This window comes from Cryptomeria japonica, chromosome 5 (assembly GCF_030272615.1).
Source record: "Cryptomeria japonica chromosome 5, Sugi_1.0, whole genome shotgun sequence".
NCBI classification, from domain to species: Eukaryota; Viridiplantae; Streptophyta; class Pinopsida; order Cupressales; family Cupressaceae; genus Cryptomeria; species Cryptomeria japonica.
The window spans coordinates 224,645,273-224,661,573 of NC_081409.1; the positions used below are offsets into that span (position 1 = coordinate 224,645,273).

The following is a 16,301-nucleotide window of genomic DNA, read 5'->3' on the forward strand; positions in this document are numbered from 1 at the left end:
CTTGAGTAGCATCTCTTTTTTGACTTTTTGTAACCCGTCTTTGTGTTGAGTGCCTTTTTGCATATCAATCTTTACATATATCAAATTGTGTTCTTATTTCATTTATATGGGGCAATTCGTCACTTCTACTCCAATTAACCTTGTTATAAGATTCCTTGAGCAAATAACATAATCCACCATACTTTTCCCATTGTAGGTGTGACATGTAATGTTCCCTAAGCTTTGGCCAAGCTTTTATTTTGTTACATATTATCAGATTGTATAAGTGCATAGCCTTGACAATTATGCCCTGTATTGCATGATACCTCCTTTTTGTCTTGAGAAGCTCTTTCCCACTTTTGATTCTCTTCTTCCTCTTCTAACCACATAGGGTTGTCTCTTACCCCTATTCATTTCTAAGGCATAGAGATTGGTTATTTGTTGTTCTTGTATTAAAGCCTTCTATTAAAATAATTTGTCCTAAGGTGTTATACGCTGATATGTCCTTTTTCAAACCTGTGTATAAATCCTCTTTATCTAGTTTCTTCTTTTCATAAGATTTTGAATCACAAAAGCAAAGTAACACGTAGATTGTAAATTTTCTAATCTTTATTTTCATTCATATATACTGGTTATTCATATATTTCTTTTCTATTCATATGCTTCTTTCCCAAGATTTTCTTATTAGAATTGTCACACCTCCATGACCCTTACCACTTTCTATTAACTCATTCCAAACCGATATCATTGTGTAACCCTTAAAACTTGTAACTTTAATGTATTTCTATGAAAACAATTATGCCCCTCTCCTCTCCTCTCGACCCTAAACGAGGAGAGGGTAAAGTCCGCCAATTATAACCTCAAAAACTAACATTGCCTATCTGCACCTGCCTAAACGAGAAATAAGCAATTTCCCAACAACGTTTTTAAAAATAAATAAATAAATAAATGAATTAACGGCGTTCATTTAAAATCTTGAGATAAATTAGTTTGAATGGAAGGAAGAGTTGCTTCATAGAGGCCCTGACAGGAATGGCTGCACCAGTCTCAGCTCCCGCTCTGGCAAGATGGCAACCACATTCACACTCTTCCTCAGTGCATTCTTTTACTTTTACTCAGGTATGGGATCTTTCATCCACGGCTTTCTAAAACCAACATTATCTTCCTTTTGTTTGAAAAGTCTAATTCAGATAGATATTCCAACAAAACAATTGTGTCTAATCATTGATAAAAGATGAGCAACTCTCACATCATGACAATGCTTAAGGAAATGTGTTTTGGGGTGCCGTCTTAGTAGTACTTCTGTAAGAAATTGAAAGAAAGTTTCCCATAGATATTACTTAATTAGGAAATCTTGTGAAGTGTGTGAAGCAGCCATTGGTTTTCTAACAAAATGTTTGAATAAATCCGCAGAGCGTTGTCAAGAAAAATGGTAAATAACACTTAAATTGCATAAAATGGGAAATTAGAGTTCTGTTCTTTTTGGCAGAATTGTTTTTTTCATGTATTTTTTAAAAATAAACTCCTTTAATTAAGAACCAAAATGTGGGTGGTAATCAATTCTGCTGAAGCTGCCCATCATTCACATCCAACTACATCCTTTATAATGTTTTTGTGCAAATGCTCAAGCTAGAATGGAACCCTAGTGGATTCCTTCAAAAACAATTATTCACTAATTGAAGCATAGACACTTTACCATTTAGAGTTCTTAAATTGGCATGCATAGTATAAGTACGGTTTACATTGTGAGAGTTGAACAGAGGTAGTGAATTTCAAAAGTATGACATAATATCGTCGTGCTTTTAAACATTCTCGTTCAATGATATCAATCATCAATGCAAACTTTAATTGTTCCTTCAATTTCTATGCTTTGATTTTTGATTGAAATGCGGTTTTCTTCATTCTGTTGATCAGGTTGTAATGTCCTTTTTTGCTAAAATGAAATTATAAAAATAATAAATAATAGTACATCAAAATATCAAGTAAAATTAAAATAGAAAATAAAAAATAATGAAATATAAAGGATAATATAATTGTAAAATATAAAATTTATTAAACTTAATAATAATTTTTCTTAAGGGTCCTAAGGAATGTGAAGAGTTATGGTCGTTGGAGGAAATAGGTATTTAAAAAGAAACCAAGCAAGGAGGAGGGATCACAGAGAAACATTTTATCATCTGATTTTACTCCTTGTGGAGCATGAATGATGTTTCAATTAACCTTAGGACGAAATCCCTCATGATAGAAATTAAAGGATGAAAGCCCCTTACTTTCCATCGCCGAGTTAGTGGATGGAAACTCTTGATTCAGCTACACTCCAAGACATTTCAAAGGCATTCAAATAAAGATTGATCGCTGCAGAGTGGAGGAATATTTAAAGCACAGATAAGAGTCTAAATTCTATCTTACCGAGATACATGTTGAGCATCTAATCTGAAATATATAATCAACTGTTAAAACTGCAATTTCTAGGTTGATTGCATACTTATAATTAATTGTGCAACCATTATTGTGAGTTATATTTTATTATTTAAAGAAAATAAGGAAAATTTAAAAGGGGACATTACAATGGTATTAGAGCCTTGATGTTGATAGTGTCTAGGATAAAGCTAACATTCTGGATGCTTCTAGTCATAGAGATTTAACGGTCTACAAAAGGAAGAGGACATGGATCCTATTCAAGAATTATTGTACAAACTTGAGGCCCCCCAAAATTATTGACAAGCACCAAAGGTTATTAGAAGATTTAAATGCTTGCATTCCCTTTGATAAGTGTTACAAGTGTGGTTGCCGTTGCACCAAAAGATCGACCTGTTAATGCCCGATACAACCACTAGACTTATAGAATCCACAGGAGGCAGTTAAGCCATGTCACAAACCCAAGCGCTGCGCTGCACAACACAAGGAGACCAAGGGTGCACACCTTGCAACAACCCCCCCCCCCCCCCCCCCCCCCAAGCGCAAGTGAGGGGTTTGAAGCTGTGACCAAGCTCTGATACCACTTGTTTCAAGTGTGGTTGTCGTTGCACCAAAAGATCGACCTATAAATGTCCTATACAACCACTAGACTTCTAGAATCCACAGGAGGCGGTTAAGCCATGTCACAAACCCGAGCGCTGTGCTGCACAACACAAGGAGACCAAGGGCGCACACCTTGCAACAATAAGTATTTGGAGGCACTCCGGTACCAATATCTTGACAAAAGAGACCTATATGAATACATAAGGAGGTCAAGGGAAGGAGAGTCGATGTTGGGTGTTGAAGATGTGTCAATAATTGTAGATGATTCCTTGGAAACATCAACCCAATTTTTAGGTAGGGAAGTAATTGAATCATGTAATCATGATTTGCAATGTATGTGATTGGACCATGCGATAATGATGTGCAAGATATTAGTTACGTTTATGCAAATAATGATTTTTCTAAGATTGACCCTTGTAAGGAGGATTTGCAAATTTATCACGAAAACTCCATGATGATACACATTGGCTACATGAAGGTTGACCAAGAAACACTTGAACTCTTTGGTTTCAAGATTGATGAGCTCATTGATGGTTTAGTTCATAGTCATGAGAAGGAGACTTTTAAATTACACATGATGGGTCTAGGAAAAACCAACATGGACATTGAAGGACAATGGTCACATTCACCAAGTTGTGATCCGACCACACTTAAAGATAAAATGGAGATAGTCACCTTGGGAAGCTTGATGCTAAATGGAGTGAAAGATATGACCTGCAGTTAGGACACCTAGATCCCTTTACTCAAATACAGAATTGGCATTGCGCAAAGAGTGGCTTCCTAGCATTCATGACACTTCCGCAATTCATCATGGCAAAGGATGCAATATTTTGTTGTCATTTTGGATGTCGGTAATGACAATCGAAAGTTTGTAGTCATTGCCCAAAATCTTGGGTGAAAATGAAATGAGAGAGCAGAAGATCATGGCAATATATGATCTCATTCAATATGATCAAGCCAATCTTTCTTGTTTTTTTTCAAGGCCAAAATTTATTAAAGAGAATACATATGCTCTTATAGGTGTTATCCAACGACAGTTCAAAGACATACATAATGCTAGATATATGAATGAGCAGAAATTTTATAGTACTCGGGTTAAGCGAGCATATTGTTTCATACTAGAGAGAGGAAGGTGCATGAGAATGGATTTTAGTAAGCAAGGAGTAACTTGGGAAAGCTCCCTAGCTCTATGGGAAACGACAATGATATAGCATTGCCCATCTTCTTATTATGGTATTCATTCGATGGAACCTTTGTAACATCAGCCTACAAAACTCACACTAATGCACGTAAGATCATACATAAGAGGGCAATTAGTCTATTGGATTATAATAAGAACACATTCCTACCACCTATATGTGAAGGGACTGTATTGCACAGTGGAGATCTGTTGATGGTGTTTTCACGCACAATGCAACGCAGAATAAAATACCAAAGGCACTCTATCCTCTCTTTAATAAAGACTCTCAAATTCTGAAGATTTGCTTAAAAGGATCACTTGAGATGACTTCAAGGTTCTCGATGTTAGGTCTTAACGTGTTGGATAACTTCAATGGTATGATGTGATTTGCTGTACCTGTGAGGGGATTGTACAATCTTGATTCAATCTCAATGGTATGATGTTCTTCAAATGATGTTGCAATATCGCTCTTTCTAATTCTATTGATTGTTGATAAAACAAATGAAAAGGGGAATAGGGTTTAGGAATGCTATTCTAAAACTAAAATTGCAAGACAATGGACAATCTCAAGTGAGCTCAACTAAGCTTCGCTTTGACATCTTATGAACATCTCCACAATGCTAGTGCAATTGTCTAAGGGTAGCTTGGTGATTTTCAAATCACTAACTCAAACATAGACACCTTCAAAATGAAGCATACCAATGATGAATAATAATTGAAGTTAAGCTTAAGCTGAATGATTCTAGTTGACTACGCAAGGCGAGTATGCAATCAACAAACTGTTAGTGGTATGGATAATGGAGCTTCACTATCAATCATGCATATGTATTTTTCACTCATCTAAAACACTCAAAAACAAATCTTTTTTTTTAATTATAAGCTCTCACAAAAGGGAATGAAGAAACAAGCAAATGCTCCAAAAATTCAATAAGTCACCAACACTTCAATGATTTTATTAATTTCTAAAACATCAAGCAACAATTCTTCAAAGTCTTTTGATTGATCTTCTCTCTAATTGCTGCTTCTAATCTGTCTTCTTATTAGATACAAATGAATGAGATGAGCTTATATGGAGCCCTCAATTACAATGGATGGCCAAGATTAAATCAACATCAAGGGCCCAGATTTTGCTGCCTAAACCCTGATTAGGGTTTGTTATTACAAAATACCTAATTTATTGCAAAGCATTAAATGACAGCCAATGGGAATATGACACCCATTTGGCACAAAATACAAGGAAAAATCCTCCAATAGGAAAAATGATGCCACATAGGATCATAGCAAACTTTCTTCTAGAATCTTGTTGCCCTTATCCTTTTCTCTTTTTGCAAATTCAACGAATCTGGACGTCATAGATTCTATCTTAGTTATTTGGACTGCAGGCAGATTCTTCAATTTCTCTTCCAGGTAGTTGATTTCATCCAAGCTTGAAGTGAAATTTTTCTCCCAATCTGGTCCAAAGTCTCTTGTCTTGTTGGCAAGTATAGTGAATGAATGGATAGCATCTAGCTGCTTCTCGAAAGGTGCTCCATTTGGTTCAAAGAAGATAATATTCACTTCCTCCATCAATTCTTCGGCAACAATGTCAATTCCTTCATTCTTTCTTTTCTCAAGAATAATCTCAGCCACTTCCAAGATCTTATCATGTATTGAATTGATTGCTTGATCAACTTGTGTGCATCGACCATTAATGTTTTCAAATATGAGCCTCCTCATGCGAAGCAAGTTACTCCATTGTTGAAAATCAGGTGACTGTCCATCCTTTAGTACACCTTCGCTTATCAATGTTTGCCTCGGTGTAGCCTTTATTACTTGCAAGATGAGTACGGTGAAGTCTCTCATGTAGACAAAAGTGTCATATACTACCTTGAGTGTCTGGGTCCTCTCAAGAAACATCATGGCCTTATCAAATATCTTCACTAACTCTCTTATGAATGCCTTTGCCCTTCTATAAGTTTTAGTGATCCAAGCATCCATCACTTGTACCGATGCCTTTATCTTTTCAAAATCATCAATTGTATCTGGAGGAGGTAGCGTTGATAGTGAAGCTAATGGGTCATGTTGCCGTAGTGGGACTTTCAGTTGCTGGAGGTAACCTCTCAATATACTGTTCTCTTTTTCTAACTTGCTGTTCTTTTCTACTTCCAGCTTGAGCATGTCATGAATTGTCTTCATTGTATCATTCATATCTTCTAATGCTTGATCAGTGGTAGGAGGACCTAGATTGATTGTCTCCAAATCAAATTCCTTATTTATAATCTCCTCTTCGGGTTTATCTATCCTTGGAATGACAATTTGTATGATCCTGGATCCTTCTTCGTCTCTTGTCATTGTTGACATCCTAGTGGCTGCCCTCTTTTCATGTTCTTGATTTCTATCCAGGTAGCCACCTAGATCGAAATGATCCTGTTCCTCCTCCACAATTACCTTCTTTGACAATATTTCTTTCAGCCAAGCAAGTATAGCCGATCTCTCCTCTTCAACTTGTATCTCATTCAATTGCTGTTCTCGTGGAGGAGATGTGACTTCCTGTTCTTCATCATCTTCAATGTTCACATATGTATCAGTGCGTGCTTTGTCATTGATTGGCTTGGGTGAAGCTACCTTGTCTTGGACCACCTGTTATTTTCCTTTATCACTCATTCTGTGATCAATACCTGTTCCAACTGCTTGATTCATTTCTACGTGGTGTACAGATGAGGTACCGGTAGAAGGATGAGGCACTTGACTTGACTTGTGTTTCTTCTTTGAATGCTCTTCTACATTGTCTCCCTTTTGCTTGGATCCCTTGGAATGAGCTTAATGGGTGGCACTTTCATTTTGACTTTCACTTTCCATCTCTTCATGAGAAGACTCTACTTCTCCCATCATTTGAAATGTCACTTGGATGCCTTTATCTAGCAACATACATGTTTGTGCTTCTACCCATCGCTTGGTGTTGATCAAGACTGGTCTCATGAGTTCTCTCAAATCTGTAACCTCAACATCAACCCAATTGACTTTTACTTCCTTGTCCTTTTCTTTCTCATAGACTGGCAAGAGGCGTCTTCCACTATCATGTTCTTGATCAACGACATCGAAAACCTTAGTTACTTTGATAATCTCAATAGGCAATCTTGAACACATTTTCCTTTTGATCTCCAAATCATCTTGTGCATTCATGAAATGTACTTCTAACTACAATTGATGCCCATGCTTCTTTCCACTTGTCTTCTGGATGTTGCTGTGAGGATCAAAGTTGTCTCTTGGAATGTATGGTTGGAGGGAGAAAGAAACCAACTCTTCATCTATTTTCTTCGTTGCTTGCAAGGATGGACAAACCTCAAAAGACTTTCCTTAATGAAATAGGAAAAGGAGTCTTTGTTTTCAACTTGTTCTTTTATACTTTGTTGTATGCTGTCAATTGTCTCACCAATTCAAGTAGTATTAGTTTGTTTGTGGGATATCTTGGTAGCAGAAGAGGTGGGCAAGAGCATCCTTGAATTTTGATATAAGTGAACTTAGGAAATTGAATGAACCATGCACCGAACTTCTCCACTAACTCTTGTGCTTTTGCGGATAGCCTCTGATGAATACCACCTTGCAATGTTTTTATGATTTGCATAATGAAGGCATAATTCGCCCTCCTGTAATGTGCTTGATTAAGGTAATGCAACTATGTGTATGAATCACATGCTCTCAGTTGTCCTGATTTGGTACCAATCGGTCCTCTATATGTGAGTCCTACATACTCATAAGCCCAGGAGAGTGAGTATATGATGTATGAGCCCATGTAGAACGTCTTTGTTCGCTTTGTAATGTCCCTACTAGTTAGAGACCACTGTCCTGCAAAACAACTTGTTAGAAATACAACAAATATAAATATATAGCTAATCTAATTTGCAATAAAACTTAAATTACTTAATTAATGCTAATCTCAATTCTTATTTAATAAAAAGGATGCAAGTGCAGTACTGGGACATGTCCTTAGGCGGCTGTGAAACTCGCCTTCTTGGAACCCGTCTTGGTTCCAAGCCATCCAGGAAATCGAAGGTTAATTCGATTCCTGTCTTGGATGTAATTTCTTACACCCAAGCCATCCAAGAAATCGAAGGTTAATTCGATTCCTGTCTTGGATGTAATTTCTTACACCCAAGCCATCCAGGAAATCGAAGGTTAATTCGATTCCTGTCTTGGATGTAATTTTTTACATCCAAGCCATACCAAGGAACACCATCCTATATGATCCATTCCTTGCCTTGGATGATGCATCTCATCATCCAAGTCTACTAGAGAGGACTGACCAGATCCGTCTCTTCTTGGATGAACTTAGTCAACCAAGCCATATATATGCATATAGATATTCAGTATATACTATATACTGCCTACCAGGGATTATCATAATCCCTCCATTAGGCTAAGGGAGTTTCCTCCCTATAACTCCATCATATAATCACATCTATATTACATTTTATAATTTATTACTACGTTCCATTCCATAATCCACATTTACGTATTCCTAACTTAACATGTATTCCATAACATATATTCAGGAAGTGTCCATTATCAAACATTCATATTTATTAACGTATATTCCTAACTATTCATTGATATGTATTCATTAACATATGTTTATATATATTCATTATTATCTAAAAATCATTCATTAACATATGTATTAAACTGTTCATTACTATATTCACTAACATATGTATTAAACTGTTCATTACTATATTACTATATTCACTAACATATGTATTAAACTGTTCATTACTATATTCACTAACATATGTATTAAAGTATTTATTATTTATATTCATTAACATATGTAATAACATGTTCATTATTTATATTCATTAACATATATAATACAATATTCACTCCATATTTACCTGTGCGTAACTTGCTGCCGTAGCTTCCAAACCTTTCTCTCTAACCACGTAGCAGTCCTCCTTCCTTTTCCGTTGCCTCCTCCCATCTGCATGCTGCTGTTCCCCTTTATACCCCATGAAGGGTTGTACCCCTCCACGGGTCCCCTTCCGCATGAAGGGATGCGACGATTACCGTCGCACCACTTCGTGCGGGGGGGGGGCTTTATTATATTTTGAATATTTGATGTTTTAAATATATTAACTATTACCTTGACATATATTAAATATTGACATGGTAAATATATTAAATATTAAATAATACTTTCTTTGTTATTATATATTAAATATATTTCCTTTATTTTTTATATATTACTATTTATCATTTTAATCATTTATTTATAATAACCTTATTTAATTAATCAATATATTAATATTATTAAATAATCTTACATTAGGTGATACCGTAGGGGTTATCACACGCTCAAGCATCTTGAGTTGCAAATCAATGTTATTATTGATGATCTTCGCCCAATTGATCCTTTCCTTTCCTAGTGACACTATCTCCATGAAGTAGAACATCCAAACCTCGAACTAAAAGATTTGTGGGATCCTAAAGATTTGGCTAAGGAGTGTGATTAGATCACCAAATTCTTCCTTAAAATCGATCTGGTGGAGCTTGCCTGGGAGATTGGATATATGTGGCCTGCTCTTTAGTAACCAATACTTGTTGACTATCTCTTGACACTTGTCTGGATCATCCTCATAAACTATCTTCGCACCTTCATTGCTTTTGTATATCATGTTCTTGAATTGAGATATATGAAAGGCCTCGCTGATTGCTTCTTCGGAAAGGTAAGCGATCTCTCTCCCATCAGGTGTCACAAATCTCTCCTATTTGGATCATAGTGTTTGGCAACGATGAGTTCATTGCATTGCACTACCAAAGGGAAGCCAGCCGCCTTCATGATGCTGCTGTCTATCATCATCCTGGAGTACCCTTTTGGTTTAGTAGTGTATAGTGAGCTTTTGAACTTCTTCGTATCAATCTGGCCTAGATTGGATCGCCTACATTGCCCCAATATGATGTGATCTTGGACTCCACAATAATGTTCTTCAAGTCTTCCTTGATGAGGGCTTGTCTTGCTCCAGCCATCGTGCACCTATGAGAGTTGTCTAAGTTAGTTTTGTGATATGATAACTGATTTGCAAACAAGACTTAATTGCCTAAGTTAGGATTCATAACCCTAGGATGGATAACGCAAATTCAAACCCTAAATGCACCTTTAGTCCTTAACCGAATATGATGTGATCATTCTAAATGATACTAATCAGTCCTTATGAGTGCTTAAGATGACAAAGATGCACTGAATTAAAGCGTGTAAAACTAAGGCCTCAAATAAGACATTGAATCAGTCACAAAATGAGGCATGATTTTGCATAATAATGATGAAATAAGCCTTTCTTCAGACCTGTGATCTATTTCAATCAAACAGATCGATTGCTTCAATTGCTCTCTTGGCCAAATTCATATGCCCGAACAATTATGTATTTTGATTGATCGCTGGACCTTAGGCAAATTTTGATGTAGGCATGGTAATCTTCCTTCCAGATTCTCTGATCACACTTGTGCATTTGCTGCATGTCAAAGTCGTCTAGGCTTTGGAGTGACTTTAGTATAATTGGTCTTGGCCTCAGAACTCGCTGTCAAGGCATACCATTTTGAAACAAAATGGGGAATCACTTCAGTTCGCTGTCATAAACAATTAGTGTCGCCACCTCAATCATAAAATTCTCCTCAAATGAACTCGCTGTGGTTTGCTGGTGTCAAATAGTGACAAATTCGCCACCTATGAACAAATTCGCTTCAATCTAATTGTCCTTGGGACGAAATCCCTGGCCTTCATCACTTGATCAAAATGGTTATCGCCCGAAACAAATATTATCACCACCTTTGAAAGATGAATTCACTTGTAATAAAGGTAGTTTGCTTGATGAAGGACAGGCAGATTTGCTGATGAAACCATGTTCGCTGCTCTTAATGATGATATCCAATCGCTGTCATATATAAATCGCTGCATCTAAGAGATATCGAATTTGAATGTTGATCAAATGAAATGATCAACAAGTTCTTTTGATTGATCTTTATCAGTAACAAATTCGATACTCCATCACATTGTTTGGCGTATTTCATTTAATGAACTGCATTTAAAATGATCATCTTGGTTGTTTTCATTTAATGTTTCTTAGGAATCGATTATAAATATGAGCATCTTCTTTCAAATCATGTTGCTTTTTTCAATACATCGACTTTAGATCGCCTCTTTCATTAAATGTCTTAGAACGAATTCATGAATGCAAGGCAACATATATTGAATGCATTGTAATCAACTCCCATGAAAGACTTCGAGTTTTGCAATTTTAGAATCCTAGACGTAATTGTCTAGTATCATTTTGTAAAGCCAATCACCCCATATTAAATGCGTCATAGTTAATTATTCACAGGCATGTCTAGAACCCCAAAAATCGAACCTTAATGATGCATAGCTGGCTATATCGAGTTTGATGACTTGCATTGTTCTCTTGAAAATCGGGGCAATCAATTTTAAAGGTTTCCATTTGCGCACCACCCTCCATTTAATGTCCTTCAATCGTCATTTTGAAACCGTTCTTGAACTTTAAAACCCACATTGAATGTGGTATATAGATTGCATCGTGGAAACGCAAATCTTGAGGTGGCGTTATCAAATGTTTATACTTTGCCCTTGCTAAAATTGTCATTGCTCTTTGTCATTGCATTTATTAAATGACTTGCATCGTGGAAACTCAAGGCGCTGTCCTTCTTTCTTCATCACAAACCAAATTTGACTTGCTAAGAAAGATTGCTCTACTCATAGATCATCGTGGTCAAAGGACAGGGTGTGTTTGGTCAAAGGACAAGGCGTTCTAACCTAGAACAGGTGGTGTTCTAGTCTAGAACAAGAAGCTTCCTAGCTTAGAACGCTTGGTGTTCTAGCCTAGAACGAGTGGTGAATAAGTCTAGAACAGCTTGATAATACATTTGTATAAATGTTCTAGGTCAAAAGATAGTGCGGTTTTAGCCTCGAACAAGTAGTGATCTAGTTTGGAACGATTGATGTTCTAGTCTAGAACGGATGGTGTTTTAGCCTAGAACGGGTAGTGTTCTAGCCTAGAACGACTTAACTCATTTTCATGCCTTAGCCAATTTTTTTGAAGGTGGATTGCTCTAGCTCACTTCATGCTGGGCTATCTCAAAATAGACTTTGACACTTTATTACAACAAAGTAAAGAGGGGTCCCCATTTGTGATGGGGCGATGTGTGATTTGGTCACAACAAGATCCTTTTGTTATCATTGGTAGTGAAGAAGAATTTATCTTCATCACTTTTTCAAGGCAGCTAGTACCATCTATAGTGCATAATTATAATGCTCCTATGTTTTACATTTTGGATAAGTGGGGAGGAAGGCAGGCATTGGCAGAAAACATCACATTGGTTCTTACACAGAAGAGTCGATCAATAGCTGATCCGAAATACACCTACAAAGGTTGTTTGGGCTAATAAAAATCAAATGCCAAATATATGGGCTAGTAAAATTCAAATAGAAGCTATACTTCAGACTAATCTAATCTTAATCAACCAATGTCATGAGGCTGAAATGGAACGCATAGAGACACCAAGAGAAATTATGGTAAGTGAATCAGTTTTCTCATATAATTCAATATCTATATAGATGTTGACTGCCCAATAGACAAATCTCTGTTTGAGTTCAGTATAAAATTTGGATTTGATGGAGGTTAGGATGTCCATACTTTTGTTGATGGAGGTTATGATGTCCATGCTTTAGTTGATGGAGAGGATGCTTCTACTTCAGAAACTCTGTGTAATTATTTTAAAGAGCAATATTTAGAACTTGAGAAAACAACAAATAAAATTATTAGAACAAGCGACGATTTTTATGGTAACCACCCCATGGATCTTGAGTTGTTCAATAAAATTAGAGAAGAACTCGGTGATATTTCTGGAAACTCTCGAACTAGATTAGTTACAGAATGTGAGAACTTCAAAAGTGGACCAAAAGAATATAAAACCATTTTAGAAAAGGACATTGATGCGTGTCATGCCTCTAATCCTCATCTTAATTTATGGAAGGCTTACTTTCTTGCTTTGACTCAAAGAGATATCAATGGATCTCGTGCAATGTACTTAGTGTGATTAATCTAACCCTAAGTTATAGTAGACTATAAAGTACACACACATGGACTGTTGTTACCAATGATCATATCTATAATTACCTTCTGTATTTGATGTTAAGGTAGTCCTGCATTAGAGATGAGGTACATTATTACTCCAATGATCAGTGAAGAAACTCTCATTCTTATATTTTATTCATAATGATGATGATTGCATGCAAATTTTACTGAGATAGTTTCTTTCATTTGTACTTATTGATGAATATCCTGATTTTTTTCTATTTGGTGTTGTTCTGGTCTCTTATCTCATCTACAATGTCATAGTTGACACAAAATATATCTCTCAATAATTTGTGTGTGTGGTACTTTTATCCATGTATTGTTTATGTTCTTGTCAATATTCTTACATAAAATATGTAGTTTAAACCAAAATCATTTTTATACATATATATGGACTCTGGAAATATTATGTCTTTAAACCTCCTACAAGTGATATGTGAATAGTTTTGTGTTTGTCCCATGTATATTTTATGACATTTGTTTGTATTTATTTTGGTGCAAGGTTTCTATCACCCATACTTCATCGATCAAGGGAAGAAGGTATGTAAACTAATGACATCTCTCAGTAAAGCTTTGTAATCTTTGGGAACATATTGTTTTTCTCTAATGTTATATTTCTTTTTTAATTGTCTAGCCTTCAAATTTATGTATTGTAATGATCTTTGTTTACTACATCTTTCAAGTACAACCCAAATTATTTAGATTGATATATAACCGTTAAATCTGAATTTTTTTAGTACATTAAATTTTTTGTAGCACAATTTATGGTATTATATGTTTATATTTGTATTTTTATAGGAGATTCATTGATTTCAATATTCATGTTTGAATTTGGATGTAATATATTTTTGTATTCAAGGCACTGAGGTAATTGTGTTTGAAACACAACTAATTACAACTGTTGTTTCATCCGCATGCTGATCCTCTACAATTATGTTGCTGGTTCTGGTTCAGATCCTAGCTTGGGTTCATGGATCCAACAATTTTTTTGGGGTTTGAGTTTGTCCATACAACAAACATGTAAAAATCAGAAATTGTTAAATATGTGTTTGGAGCAGAAACAACATACATATTTCATAGTATTTTTATGTACAAAAATATTTATAAATCTTATAACATTAAATAAAATTAACATTTAATATAATAATAAAATTAATTTAATAAATATTTGTTTAATAATACATAGTTTTTTTTTGGTGAAAGGCATAAAGCCTGAATATTTCTCTACTAATATAGTAAATATTGACATGGTATGTAGTCCATATTGTATTGAATTTTATTAAAAGCCCTCTGCCAAGATAATGATTGTATGTGGACTGAGAAAGAGCTAAGGACAAAAGAGAGTATTGATAGGCCGAAATTACAAGAAACACAAAGCAAATGTCAAACTTAGGGGTTATTTTCCCCAACTTCTTTAATGTCCATTTTTTCTCCTCCTTTTCCATCAGCAATTGCTCGGGCATGGATATCCTCAGGTGTTGTTGCTAGAGAAACCGAACAAGTTGGAGAACCTGTCGGTGCTAGTCCAAGTGGAGGAGGGCCTCTCATTGACTTGGAATGCGGTTGTATCATGCTACTACAACTGAGCTTAAAGAAATAAGCAATTGAACAATAATAATAGAAGGGAAAGACAAAACAATCTAGATATGTAACAATTTTTTTTTAAAAGAAAACAAAAGCGATAGAAGTATTTAACTTCTTTACAAGATAGTAGTAATCAACAATAATATTCCAAAACAAGTAAAGAGCATAATTATGATTAAGAACTTATCTAACTTTGAGTACATAATATAAAAGAACAAAAGGAGTTTAGATTTAATTGCATTGGGTAGTCCATCTGGTTTCTTTATTCTTGTGAACTGTCTATCAAGAGGGAAAGTATCATTAGGGCGATTTACCACCCAACCATAGACTTGGCGATCTCCCACACAACTTTCTATTGAAAGCGGCCTTGCCCTTTGTAAGGGTATAAGTAGGTTAATCGGTCTAATGCCATCTGAGCTAGTGTTTTGACTTGTTGGTATGCGTTTTATCATTTACCGAACATTAGAATAAAATATCCAAGGATACTCTACCCTCTCTTGAACAAAATCACTACGTGTGCTAAGATTGTGAGAAAGAACACACGACGACTCCAAGGTTTATATGTGCGAATGGGCGACTTTATGTTGCATAGCTTCCTTGGTTATGTATGCTGAAATACAAGGGGGACTTACGCTTGGCTTGTTCAATTCACAATGGAGATTTATCGTTTGAGTTTTAGATCATGGATTTCAAGAAAACTGAAAAGGAGATAAGGGTTTAGAAATTCTAATCTATTCCTAAGAATTCAAGAGACGGTATTGACTTGGTGACTTCAATAACAACACTTTGCTTCGCCACACTTAGGACAACTACACAAAGTGAGTGCGATCTTCAAGGGATGTGCTTATGATTTTCATACTCATGAATAATACCAACAGTTGAACAGTATTACTCAAAGTAGAAGTTAAACCTTCACAAAATTATCTCAGACTAACTTTACACAATGAACAAAAATCATCCGTTCATCAAATTTATGAGCGAAAATTCACCATAAATCAATACTTATCAAATCTTGCATTCTTCTAACATACATGAAATAAAATCTAAACTATGATGAGGGATAAGAACCATGCCAACTCCAAAATAAGAGAGGTAATCACCATCAATTCGAACAATGCATTACTTATTACTTTGGCAATTGTAAGCAACAATTTACTTATCTCAACATGTTTTGCAACATGCTCCCATGATTTACAAATGAGGGGTGAGCTCAATTTATAGGCTTCCCAATTACAATTCAATGGCCAGGATTGATTTCAAATCAATGGTCGAGATTACAAAATAAAACCCTAATTAGGGTTTGGTACAACTAACTACCTCTCGACCAATGAGAAAATTACATCTGAGGACATGTGTCCTTCTTGCTAAATAGAAGGTTGTTACATTGTGAAGTGTGCCTTCTAGAAGCTTTTGGATAA

The 16,301-nt window shown here is 35.6% G+C and overlaps 1 protein-coding gene across 4 annotated transcripts in view; it reads left to right on the plus strand.

Moving 5' to 3' along the window:
* Positions 1-838: 838 nt before the first annotated feature.
* LOC131031072 (uncharacterized) overlaps positions 839-16,301 on the plus strand; it is a 175,292-nt gene continuing 159,829 nt past the window's right edge. Inside the window, exons 1-2 of one of the 4 annotated variants that reach the window (XM_057962097.2) lie at positions 839-1,098; positions 13,802-13,839. In XM_057962097.2, coding sequence (XP_057818080.2) covers positions 1,012-1,098; positions 13,802-13,839 — 125 coding nt within the window. In that variant the 5' untranslated portion in view covers positions 839-1,011. The remainder of the gene's footprint in view (positions 1,099-13,801; positions 13,840-16,301) is intronic. The other 3 variants (XM_057962098.2, XM_057962099.2, XM_057962100.2) reach the window with 3 other exon arrangements.